The sequence below is a fragment of the Pelmatolapia mariae genome, linkage group LG17 (genome assembly GCF_036321145.2).
Source record: "Pelmatolapia mariae isolate MD_Pm_ZW linkage group LG17, Pm_UMD_F_2, whole genome shotgun sequence".
NCBI lineage: Eukaryota > Metazoa > Chordata > Actinopteri > Cichliformes > Cichlidae > Pelmatolapia > Pelmatolapia mariae.
Window position 1 is genome coordinate 38,327,204 of NC_086242.1, and position 12,656 is coordinate 38,339,859.

Consider the following 12,656-nt stretch of genomic DNA (forward strand, 5'->3'; position numbering starts at 1 on the left):
CATTTGTTACTCTTTATTAAAGTCAACTTTGAACTGAGTCAGAAGGACTCCTCTCTAAAGTTCCTGACATTTTTGGTGGATTAGTACCTTTAAGTATTTGGTGAAACTAAATGCAAATAGCTCGAAACTGAATAAGAGTGTCTGGTCCAATCAGGAACAGGTTAATATCATATTCCTTCATGCCTGTCCTACCTGCATGTGCGGCTTCATCTGTTTCCAGGTCAGTGAGTGTGACAGACCCTGGTTGAGGTAGTTGAGGCACTGCTGTAGGACCTGAGGCGTAACATACTGCTTCTGTCTGTACTGGTCCACCACCTTCAGCAAGACCTGGATGGATAACACACCGCACAGGATGAATAACCACCGTCGCTCATAGGATTAGTTGCAACAAACTGTTAGTCTTGATGTATGCTCAATAATCCAGGTAAGCAAATCCCAAAAAGTTGATTCTGTTCATCAACAACACTGCAAATGTGGAAATAGAGCAACTGCGGACAAAAGTTTCAGCCTGTCTCAGCAATGCAAAGCCCGCAGCATCACCAGCATGACTTAGTAAAGACGGCAACAGGCAGTCTCATCTGGCTTGGTTAGTGTAAAATATGCTGCTGCGATTGTTCAATATTCACAAATGAGGGGCCGTGCTGACACCCGTTGCTCTCTGGCAGGAAGCACCATGCCCTCCCGTGTTTTAAATGCACTTTAGAACAGCACACAGCAACACCACATATGAGCGGCCGGAGAGAGGTATGGGGTCGTCACACCCCCGTTCTCTGTTCGCCATTGGGGGTGGGGGGCCGAGGGGAGGAGTTGGCCATCTGGTTGGCGTCTGGGATGCTCCCTGCTGCTGCAGGACCGGGGGTGGTCTGCTCGTCTCCACCCCAGAGCAGAGGGCAACATCTCCTGGCTCTGGGGGCAGACTGCTCCTCTGGGAACATCTCAGCGCCCCCCCATGTGTGGGGACCTATCACCCCCCACCACACTCCCTGCTGGTGGCTGATGCTCTCAGCCGTCGGCGCATTGGTGGTTCTTGGTGTCCGGGGCTGGGTGCTCGTGGCTCGGTCGGGCTTTGAAGCCTTTCATGTGCTCTATTTTCAAACTAGTTATCTCAGGAATTTCCAACTAGGGCTGGGTATCGTCACTGATTTCTAGAATCGATTCGTTTCCGATTCACAAGGTCCCGAATCGATTTGATCCACGATTCGATTCAATTCGATTCGATTCAATTCAATTTGAATCTGGGAAATTTTGACAGTCAGAAATATTATAATTCAGATCAGTACATTTACATATTTTTGTATCTATAAAAAGGAAGCTGACACACGCAAGACTTTATCAAAGGTGTAAGCGTCACAGCAGATGCCTTTGTGTCAAAGTAGCTGAAGATAAAACACAGAAAAACATGAAGGTGGTTTTCCTGGCCTGGGATTTATAAAAATATTCTGCAGTACATCAAAAACGAAAGAAAACCATTAATCAACATATGAACGTTACTTCTGACGTTACAGCGGTTTTATTAGAGACACGGCTAAGCGTTTTGCATTTTGCATAATTTTAAAAAGTTTAAATTTGTTCAGTATTGAACAGCAGAAATTAGATTTTCTTTTCGGAAGTAAGTAAAACGAAAAAAAAAAAACAGCGGCCGACAGCGCTGTAAACAACGGTAGACTTGTGCGTAACAAGCAAGCGAATAATGCTGTTCAGAGAGAGAGAGAGAGAGAGAGAGAGAGAGAGAGAGAGAGAGAGAGAGAGAGAGAGAGAGAGAGAGAGAGAGAGAGCTGTGCATGAAGTGTGGTTTTATCGTGGTGGAAGCAAAACAGTAAAAGTCAGAGTTCATGACGATGTTTATGTGAAGCGTAGTTTGGATCTTCTTTTGCTGCTGGTTCGGTTAATATTGTTTGGAGAGAGATAAAACTAACAGCTTTAGAATCAGCGCAAAAAGGGCGTGAACACAAAGCGCGGACCCGCCGACAGATCAGAATCAGCGAGCTGTCGGCTTTCAGCCCCGACCGTGTCCGTGCAGTTGTTGTGCCAAAAAGTGATTATCTGCCAGAAAGTGATTGCCGTCCGCGGGAGCGCGCGCAGCCGCTTAAAGCTGCAGCGCCGTCGGGTGAGAAAGGCGACATCTCACTGATTCTGATGCGTCGGCGGGTCCGAGCTGTGTGTTTACGTCCTTGTGCAGAATCCGTGTACCTGCTCTCATTTACTGTCTTAGCTGTTTGGTGGTTGTTGAAATTTTGTGAGGTTTCACCTGAGATTCTGGCGTTTCGGGCAAAATAAATTTATATAGAAAAATCGATTCAGGATTTTAATGAATCGATTTCACGTTATCCAAGCCAGAATCGATTTTAATCGATGAATCGATTATTAAAACCCACCCCTATTTCCAACCTCTCTCTTAATGTTTTCCAAAAACACCATGGCAAGGAAGTTATCTTCCGCCTGTTCTGTAATACCAAGGATTCTCATGTTTTCACGTCTCTCTTGGTCAGTCATTTAAGTCTCCAGCTTCCTCTGAAGTTGAAGCAAGTCCAGAGCGGTTCTTCACTTTTTCCTCAGAAAATTTCCTTCAGACATTAACTTTTGAGGCTACTCCACTCTACAGTTCATATTTTTCATTTAGTCTTTAATTGCACAGAATTCTTCACTATTTTCTCAATTGAAGATTCTCAGCTCCCAGTCATTTGTTGTTAGCTACCTGCCCCTTCGCTCTTGAATGGTTGCTATTATCAGAGTTAGACTCTCTGATTGTTAAGGACCATCCTTTAATTTAGGAGATGTTCTTTTGTCTGCCTTTAGGCACAGTATAAATGCCTTATGAATATCCTATAACCTTGAATTTGGAATGCACCTAATATAAAATAGTACTTTCAAGTAGATATTGAAGAGCTCTTGAGTTAACCTGTTGCTGTCATGCTGAGGAACAACACCAAAGGTGAAAAATACACGTAAAACAACAAGAGTGCATGGTTACTGACTGTAATGCACAAATACCACAAAGATACGTATCAACAAGAGAATCTATATTAAAGATCAAAGTAAGAGTGTTATTTACCTGACAATTTCATTCCCTATAACTCAAACAGACTCAGTGACACATATTTACCTGCTGTATCCCCACTGCATATGTCTTCAGGAAAAAATCTGCAAACTCGTAGTAGTCTTTTGTCACGTTTCCTGGGCTTCCATATCTGTGATTCACATCAGAAATACAGGAATGCTGAGAAGGTCTTTCTGCCAAATCCAAATCTGCTCAGTAATGATTTAACAGCATTTCTGGACTCACCGTTCAAACAGTCGCGTGATGATGCGCAACGCCCACTTTTTACACTTCCACCACGCCAGCTCAGGACGGTCATCCTCATCCACCTCCAATGTCTCCTAACAAACACATTGTACGGTCAGTACTAGGTCCTTGTGAAGAACAGATTCATTAGAATCATGCGTCTAGAAATAGTATAGAAAGATGCTTTTTTTCAGTAATTGAGCATTCAATTTTCAGTGCCCTTGTTTGATCAACGAACCTTTTTATTTACGGGGTTTTTAACTACACTGTGGAACACAAAACGTTTCTACACTGATGATGCTGTATTGTGCCACTCAGCTCTCACAATAACCGAATGTCTCAGCAGAAGTAAGCTTCTAACGGTTCAGGCTCACATGTGTAATTGTAAAACTGTGTAATATAAAACCAAATGAATGTGGTTTGTTGGGACTTAATAAAAAAAAGTTCATTATAGACTTTTTTTTAAATTAAAAAAATGTTCAGCACAAAACGTTTGCATGGTCTCCCTGTGTCTGTGTGACTTTCCGACTTTCTCCCACAGTCCAAAAACATCCATGCTAGGCTGATTGGTAATGCGAGGCAGATAAAGGGCTGAAAGCACATAGAATAATCAATCAATCAATCAATCAATCTTTATTTATAAAGCACTTTTCATACAAACTGTAGCACAAAGTGCTTTACATGGTTAAAAGCAGCCCACCTCACCCTCCCACTCATTCCCCGCACTGTCATTAACAGAAGCGGTCATGATACACACATCCCCCCACCCCCCCACCCCCACATACACACATACACACACACACACACACACACCTAAAGAGTAAAATTGGGCTGGGTCCGTATTAGCCAAGTGAGGAAACACTATCACAGTGTATAGCATGCTAGTACTTTAATGATCATTCTGTGACTAGAATTAAAGTGCAATACACAAGTTTTGAAAATAAAATTCCAAATCTTAATTGGATTTACCATGTAAAAGTTGATTCTGTTCATCTGGAAATTTGCATATTAATGATCTGTAATGTGAAATTCATCAAGAAAGTGTGAGGTCAGATCATAAACTGACCTCACAGCCTATTGTTCACTAGTGGTCCTAGTTTCAGTCATTATGCAAATGTCCTGTTTATAAGGTTGGGGAAACCTGCAGTCAGCTGAGACTGAAGACGAGTGACCCCTGAAAACGCTACATCCAGATGAACAGAATCAAGCTTCTTGGGATTTCCTTCTGGATGATTGAGCATGCATCAAGACGTTACATACTGTTGAATTTGTTAAATAACATTGTGTCTATATGATTCGGGATCTTACAGCTGGGATGTCTCGGTCCATTATGGCTCGGAGTATTTCCATCCACTGAGTCATCACTGTGTTGTTGATCAGCTGGAGAGGCAGCGAATACTGCAAGAAAGAAGAAGTACCATTCTTACTCCTTTCCATTGCGACCACCTTTCTACTTTCTGAAAGCATCTCTGAGCCTTTTCTTAATACATAAGTCACATCAGCGGACGATGACAGCTAATCTGAATAAAGAGCAACTGCTGCTGTGTGTACCAGCGTAGTGGAGTTTAGGGCACATTGAAAAGTGTGTAATTAGGAATAAAAAGGTGCAAGACTGTAGTCCCTCTCACCCTCTTAACATTCAGTCTGGCCCCAGTCACATTCTGTAACCTCAGCATAAGACAACTGAAGGAAACATATCAATTTAGAGCTACATGTGTCAACAACACTAACTACATGTTTTGACATGACACATTTCAAAGTTTCACAGTTTCTGGCTTTTTAGCATATGAAAAAAAGCTCACACATGCACACACACAAACACACCTGTACAAGAGCATGGAAGATCTTAAGGATCTGTTTCTGAATGAGGACTGAAAAGATTGTGGCATCAACCAGAAGCTGGCTGATGAGTTGTTGTATCCTGGGCAGGAAGATCTGCATGGCTGCAAGCAACGGCTCCCTCTCATCTGCTTTCCTGTACCTGAAGCACAGACACATACGTGATACTTACTAAATGATCTCAGTTCAAATCAGAACGTGCTTTAGGTTGTAGACATCGTCTTCCTTCAACTCTTAGACTGAAGCAGAGAGTGCCTTATCTACTTCTGTCTCTATAATGCCTTGTTAGTCTGAGAGAATTTCTTTAAATGACATTACACTGTAATATGGAAGCCCGTTTCCGCCACTAAAAAAAACCAAAAAAGAAACAAGTATCCATAACTCGAAATTTTGAGTTATTTTCTTGAAATTTCGACTTATTAACTCGAAATTTCGAGTTAGCTCTGCCAATCAGTAATCTACGTGAATGAGGTCACTTTCTTGTTATCCGGAAGTAGGGCTGCCACAAACGATTATTTTGATAGTCGACTAGTCACCGATTATTTTTGCGATTAGTCGACTAATCAGATCATCATCCATTGGACGTAAAACGTACAGCTTATTGCACCAGCAGCATCTGCTCTTATATAACTATCATTAGCTTACAGCTTTAAGTGTTTAAGGTATGTGCTAACTAAAAATAAAGACAAGATGACAGTTTATTAAATTTTAATGAAATTTGCAGATTGTTTCGGTGGAGTTTAATAAACTCAGCCGTCTGCTCCTTGCTATCTAAAATATAACAGGACACCGGAGTATATTCTCCAGCATCTCACACTTCTGATAATCAGTTGTCTGCTTGACGTTTATTCAGCTGTGTAAAAACTATAACTTTAATCTCAGCCAAACCGATTTACTCAGGAACAAATAAAATACTGAAAAAAGCCAAACAATAACATTTTAAGTTATCTAAGTGACTCATATATCATGTTTAACCTGAGCAGCGAAAGACGGCGGTGGGTTTGAAAACGATTTGTCAGGAGTCCGGTGTTCTCACCGGCTCTAGTGAACCTTGAACCCCGGCTAGCTATCGAGCTGGTGGGTAACAGACGTCTCCGAAAACGTCGGAGCGCTTTTGAAAATATGTGGTGTCTTGATAAACCGAGCAGATATTTGAAGTTTACACAGTTACATTCTCGCCTGAAAATATGTTTAATGTTTATTTTGTGACCCAGAAAGAATAATAAGAGTAGTATTACAAGTAACTAGCTGCCGCCATTGTTGGAAACTGAGCAGGGCCGCGCTATGAATTCTGGGATAGGTTGGGCCACGAAGTATACACCCGACCCATCATTCAAATCTGGGGAAATGAAGGGCGCATTTGTCGGCCGCATTTGTCGGAGTCTTCGAATTTGGACAGTCTTCATCGTGTCGCTGTAACGTAATCGGCCTACAAATGCGGGCACAGGAGGATGCGGTTCCTGAATTTGGACACAGCTACGATACCGGACACAGCTTCTTCTTCTTCGGGGTTTAACAGCAGCTGGCATCCTTGTACATGCCTTGCTGCCATCTTCTGTTTCAGTCCGTTATTACACTCTTAAATCCTACTATTTATTCCTGCGTCTTTTGGGATCTTACAAAGCTTCAAACAACGTGTCGACTATTAAATTAGTCGTCGACGATTTTAGTAGTCGACGTAATCGTGACTAGTCGACTAATCGTGGCAGCCCTACCCGGAAGCATATGGCGCAGAGTAACGCGCACTCAAAACCGGATCGCAACAAATTGGCGCTTTTGCGAGTACGTTTGCTGATAGTAACACGCCATGTGATTCAGCTAATAACACAAGGACTTCATCACTTTTGAAGCCACGCTGAAAATACTCAGCAATCTGTGCATTCATGACTGGATGTAATACCGGTAGCTTAGCTGTAGCATTTGTACCTGAGGGCTTCAGCTTCCGGGTAACAAGGAAATGACGTCATTCATGTAGATTACTGATTGGCAGCGGTTGCTTTTCTCAAAATTCTGAGTTAATAAGTCGAAATTTCGAGTTATGGATCCTTTTTTTTTTTTTTTTTAGTGGCAGAAACGAGCTTCCATACTGTAATGTTACATTTCTTGGCACAAAAATGTAAACTGTAACTAGCTGCACATTTTTACTAATTGTAAAATAAATTCATATTTATAATGCACCTCAAATTAAGCGATTTAGTTGGTTGCCTACTTTGCTACAGATAAGGACAAAAATGATTAGCCCCACTGTGAAATTTAAAGCTTAAATGTTCTGAATGTGCTTTTAAAACAGAACAAGCCTTGGTTTGCATTAGCCATTTCCAGAGATCTCATTGCTAAAGACACAGCCTGTATATTGGGGAGAGGAAAAACAAAACTTAATCCCAAATTTCATCATCAAAATTAGACAACTGAAATCATATTTCTATTTGTTATCTCTCGCAAACATCCAGGAAATGCATCCGAATTCTGGAAAGCCTTCAAAACTTTGAAAAGTAATCCACCCACATCACTTCCTTCAGGAATCAGTTTGGAAGGCTTTCACGCTGGGAATTTGCTTTATAGGAACTTGCTGTCTAACAACAGAGTATCTCCAATTTTATATGTTCTCCAACAAATATTCAGAACTGTAAAAACAAATTCTCGTTTACCTCGATAAACCATACGATGGTCTACAGTAAACTGTCCCTCCTTCGTCTCAGTGCTGATATGATCACTGCTCCTGTAACTTGTATTTTTAATGTAACACGTGTTACAGGCAAATACGCAGATGAGAAGACTGAAAATCCACAGTCTGCTTTTGACAAATTTCAGAAATCTCTTTCTACATCGATATTTATGAGGTCACCTAAAAGTATCCAGCCTACAGTCCATATTCAGACCCTTCATGGTCTTCAGATTAAAACTGCTGTTTGTTATAATACTTCAGCTTCATGCCAGACGAACTTTAAAAAAAATCATGTGGGCGAACATTGGATTTTTATATAGAAACAAATCTTGTTTCTCATTTACTATTCATCCACGTGCTTGATTATGTTGATATTATTTATCCGCATATTCTGTGGATCACGGTGCATTTATCGCAGGCGATTCTTTTCTTACTCAACATTGAATCTTATGTTAAAAAGTGGGGCGGTACTACCAGGCAAATCAAAGAAAGTAACATTGTATGATGCAAAGATTGGCTGCCTACCTCCTTACAATTTCAGGTCACATTAAAATTAGCTGTACCTCTTCCTCACACTACACTTAAAAAATGAATTTAGGTACTTCACTGCCTATAAATGGATGAGCAACAAAAACTACAAAGATACAAGCTACGATTTCACTGGAACCTTTTACAGAGTTGTATTTTTTTTCTCTGCAAATAGTCTCATACATTTTTCTTAATCTGTGACGATGTATGTTTTATTTTATTATGTGGTTGTCTAAGTCGGCGGTCCCCAACCACCGGGCCACGGTCCGGTACCGTGAGTCGTTTGGTACCGGGCCACGAGAGTTGAAGCTCAGGTGGAAAATTTATGGTTGTCGGGGCTTTTATCGTTAACTCGGTTTCCTGGGTCTTTTCCTGTGTTGTAGTTTTGTGTCTTCTTTTGAAAGAAATATTTACACGTTACCATAGCGACCAGGGAGCATTAAGGGGCAGAGAGGAGGACGTTACTCTCAATGTTGTTGGTGCATTTAAGGAGGGTGCTGCTAATAAAGTTACACAATTACACAGTGAATTCACATTTATTATTATATTTACAAAATACCACAGTTTTTGTCTTGGTCGTATCATTTTATTTTGTTGTATTTATCCACCACACCTTAAAGGCCGGTCTGTGAAAATATTGTCTGACATTAAACCAAAGGTTGGGGGACGCTGGTCTAAGTCTCAATTTTTCTTTTGTACACATATCACTCTTGAAAAAGAGACCTTGATCTCAATTAAACTATATTTTTCTATATTTTTTTATTTATACCGTAATAAAAAAAATAATAATAACCCGTTCTGCTCTCCAGACGTGATTGGTGGGTGGGCTGAACATGAACAGGTTACTTACTCGTATGTTTTGACCAGCTGGTAGAGAGCCAGCAGGGTTCCATACCAGCTGCCACTGTTTGGAGACTGCAGGTACATATTGACCTTGTCCACAATGGCAGTCCAGCGGCCAGGGAAGTCATGTTTGATGATAGTTCGCAAACACATGGTCAACTGGGCACTACAGAAAGAAGAAAGAAATATGTGGCGTCACTATCATGTCGTGGGCACTATTCAAAGGGCTTTTAATGGTTAAAATAGGTTAAGATCTAAGCTTTTAGAGAAGGGGAAAAGCTGTCCTGAGTGAGCAGGTGTGTGCACATGTGCATGTACCGTATGGACTCTGGACAGCGGATGATACCCTCCAAGATCTGATCTCTGATCTGCTGCCGGTCGTTCTCATGGATGTTGAAGGGAAAGACAACCTCCCCGACAGATGGTTCCCTGTCCTGCCAGTACTGACTCACCATGTTCTTCAGGTAGATTGCAGCTACACACACCGAGACAACCACAGCACACGTTCAGACCATCATCACACAAGTCATATTGCTAATACAGTTTTACATTGTTCATTTATCTATTTGCTTCTACAAATCACAAAGACTCAATTTAAAACACTGGTCTGTTGATATATAATATGTTCTTAAGGCTGAGAAACCTGAGGCTGAGAAAAGTGCTTCCCAAATGGTAGGCTATGGCAGCTAGTTTTAGATATATTCATACAACAGTCTCTCTCAGCAGGTCAGTGCTATTTTTCTAACTACTAAATAATGATGGAAACATAGTGACCAAAACCAGTTAGCATCTTACCTGCTTGGCGAACAGGAAACTCTACTTGCTCCGACACAATGATCTGAAGCAGGGTAGGGGCGAAATTAATGATCTTGTAGGACTGAAACACACAGACAGATGGACAGTTTCAAAATTTTGTATGTATTCAAAAAAATATTAAAATATTTTTAAACCCAAGGTTTTTGGAAATGAAATTTAAGATGCCAAAGCTGCAGCTCTTAAAAATGGCCTCTGATGCATTCACCAGTGTGTAACTGTGTGAGAGGTAAAGGCACTTAAACTGCAAAGACAAAAGATAAAGAGGAAAGTGTGTGTGAATGAGTGAAAATAACATTGATATGAAAATTCTACCTGAAGTCTGTTTTGCTGACTGCAGCCTACGCATGCAAAGACAAGTATGTGCTGTGCAGGTCTATATAACATTAGTGGTGTAATTCTCTTTTATTGGCCCACTCATGCAGCTGCAGCACCCCACAGACACTGCAGGCCATCAGTACTGCCTTATTGTCGCGTCACTTCAGTCTAACTGTTTTTGTAATTTGGCGCCGTCTGACATTTCTGTCTTGAACAGTGCAAGATTTATTATTATTATTTTTTTATTACCATTTGTACTTCTGTCAAAGTCCATTCATGTTCCACTTGCAAGAGATTATTGGATCCTAGACAGATGTTGTCTAGAGGATTGCAATCCAATTCTCAGCTGTTGGTCAGTTAATGTATTCTGGCCTTTGTAAACTTTCCAATCCCACATAAAACCTTCTGTTGTTCTCCACCTCCTCTCCTGCCAGCTCCCACTTTCCAAGATTCGGAGTAAAATACTTTTTTGTCTTACTCAGTCTTCTGCATCCTGAAGTACAAAACTTCATTAAAAAGTCCTGATGTCGACTAAAGAAAACATTAAAAGAGATGTTCTGAGAGGATTCAAATTCGATCTACACATCGTTTTGTTCCCATCTTATCCCTGTCATGAATTCATCCAGGAAGATGTCAAGTTGTGACATTGAAGACATTATTATAGTTATTTCTTTTGAAATTGCAGACAAATTAAAATGAAACTTTTCAAAAAGCTCAACAAGGATCAACAAACACACAACCCTTTCTGTATAGCTTGGATCACAATCTTTGTAAACTAAAAGTGCAATACATCTGTTTCTGAGGGAGAAAAAAAAACACAAAATAATGTGCGATCTCAGAGATGGAGAAAAAAAAAAGAGGACAGAAGAAGATACAATTTGTTTTCCTTTTAAAGAAGAGGACTGCCCAGCAGGTGAAAGTTGATAAATGGGGAATTTAAGGCTTATAAAGCTTATATAATCACACAATCCATGTGTAATTAAATAAGGAGTTATTACACAGTGTGAATGCCCACAGCTCAAATCCCTTTAAGATTTATCAATTCAAGTTTCAGTCATGCTACAGCCAGCGTTAAAATAACAAAGCAAAAACATTAGTGGGTTTCTGCATCATTCTAGGTAACTCAGCAAAGCTCTCACGGCGCCAAATATTGCGATCCTTTTTATTATTCGGCCATTGAAGGCCCATTTCGATTCAGAATACTGTGCGCAGGAGCAACAACAGAGAACTGTAGAAGTCCTGAACTCCAGTGTCGACATGAGAAAGTTTGGGAAACCCCGCTGCTGACCGTCAGCTCATGATGGCTGTCAGAACTGCCTCCTATTGTTCTCGAGGGCAGCTGCCGCAGTGACTGTTGGGGTACCGGTTAGTCTAAATGCTCATCTTAGGCCTAATATATGCATCTGAACGTTAACTAAGCTGAACGTTCACCAGATAAAGCCGAGCGCAATCCCCAAAACACGGCCCGCCATCCTCCACAAACACCAGCAGCCCTCCTCGGCTCGAATGAACCCCGGCGGTCTTCTGAAAAAAGAAAACAAGCAAAGCAAAAACTATTTAGCTCACCCACCTGATTGAGTTCATTTTCTGCCGCTATCCTCAGGCTGGGGTCGATAGTTCCCTTCAGAGCCTGGATTATACGGTTGGGATCCATGTGTGTTTAGTTCCACGGTTCCGTTTCTATTTTTATTCTCACATTCATGAAACTAACAGAAGCTAACGTTTCTGCACCCAAATTTCGTTCCTTTTGCATCCAGTGTGGCCTAAACACGAAAAGCCTTCCGGTAGTAAAAAACACAACTTCCGGTCAGAACATTCAAAATAAAAGGCTTGTAATCGGACACATGGTTAGCATTTTGTTTAAAGGAGCGGAGGCGAGTTTCTGTTAAAGACACATCGGTGTTCTTTCTGTTAAAGTCCTGATACCTTTACAGCGGTCTTATCAGTTTTACAGGAAACGACCTGTGAATATTGGCTCTAGTTCTTTTTTTAGGCAGTTGACATTCAACATTTTATTGTATTACCGCCACCTGCTTGGCTGGAGTGTGGTTACGTGACTCCAAAATGCAATATTTCTGCAAGGAATGGGAAGTTCCTAAGACCCACGATTATTCCCTTTTCTTGCCGTTATGCTCTTTTAAATGAGCACACAGTTACACACCGTTTGTATTTATAATTTCAGTCTCTCAAAGAAAATCCACACATGTGGAGAAACAGCACAAATAAGTAAGTAAAATTAATACATAAATAACTAAACACGTAAATGAATAACATTGTACATTAGATGTGAAAGAAAATAAATATCAGTATTAATAATATAATAATAATATAATATATTTATCACACAATTAAATAATTAATTTGTTG

At 40.7% G+C, this 12,656-nt stretch overlaps 1 protein-coding gene across 4 annotated transcripts in view; it reads right to left on the bottom strand.

Annotated features, from left to right (window-relative positions):
• The window catches only part of ipo8 (importin 8), a 33,924-nt gene extending 21,693 nt beyond the window's left edge, over positions 1-12,231 (bottom strand). For 2 of the 4 annotated variants that reach the window (XM_063501317.1, XM_063501316.1), the window contains exons 1-9: positions 11,860-12,225; positions 9,954-10,035; positions 9,477-9,633; positions 9,166-9,324; positions 5,108-5,264; positions 4,592-4,681; positions 3,284-3,378; positions 3,104-3,188; positions 193-327 (exon numbers count right to left, since the gene is read on the bottom strand). In XM_063501317.1, coding sequence (XP_063357387.1) covers positions 193-327; positions 3,104-3,188; positions 3,284-3,378; positions 4,592-4,681; positions 5,108-5,264; positions 9,166-9,324; positions 9,477-9,633; positions 9,954-10,035; positions 11,860-11,943 — 1,044 coding nt within the window. In that variant the 5' untranslated portion in view covers positions 11,944-12,225. Of the gene's footprint in view, positions 1-192; positions 328-3,103; positions 3,189-3,283; positions 3,379-4,591; positions 4,682-5,107; positions 5,265-9,165; positions 9,325-9,476; positions 9,634-9,953; positions 10,036-11,859 lie in introns of all 4 variants that reach the window. The other 2 variants (XM_063501319.1, XM_063501318.1) reach the window with 1 other exon arrangement.
• Between the last annotated feature and the right edge of the window lie 425 nt (positions 12,232-12,656).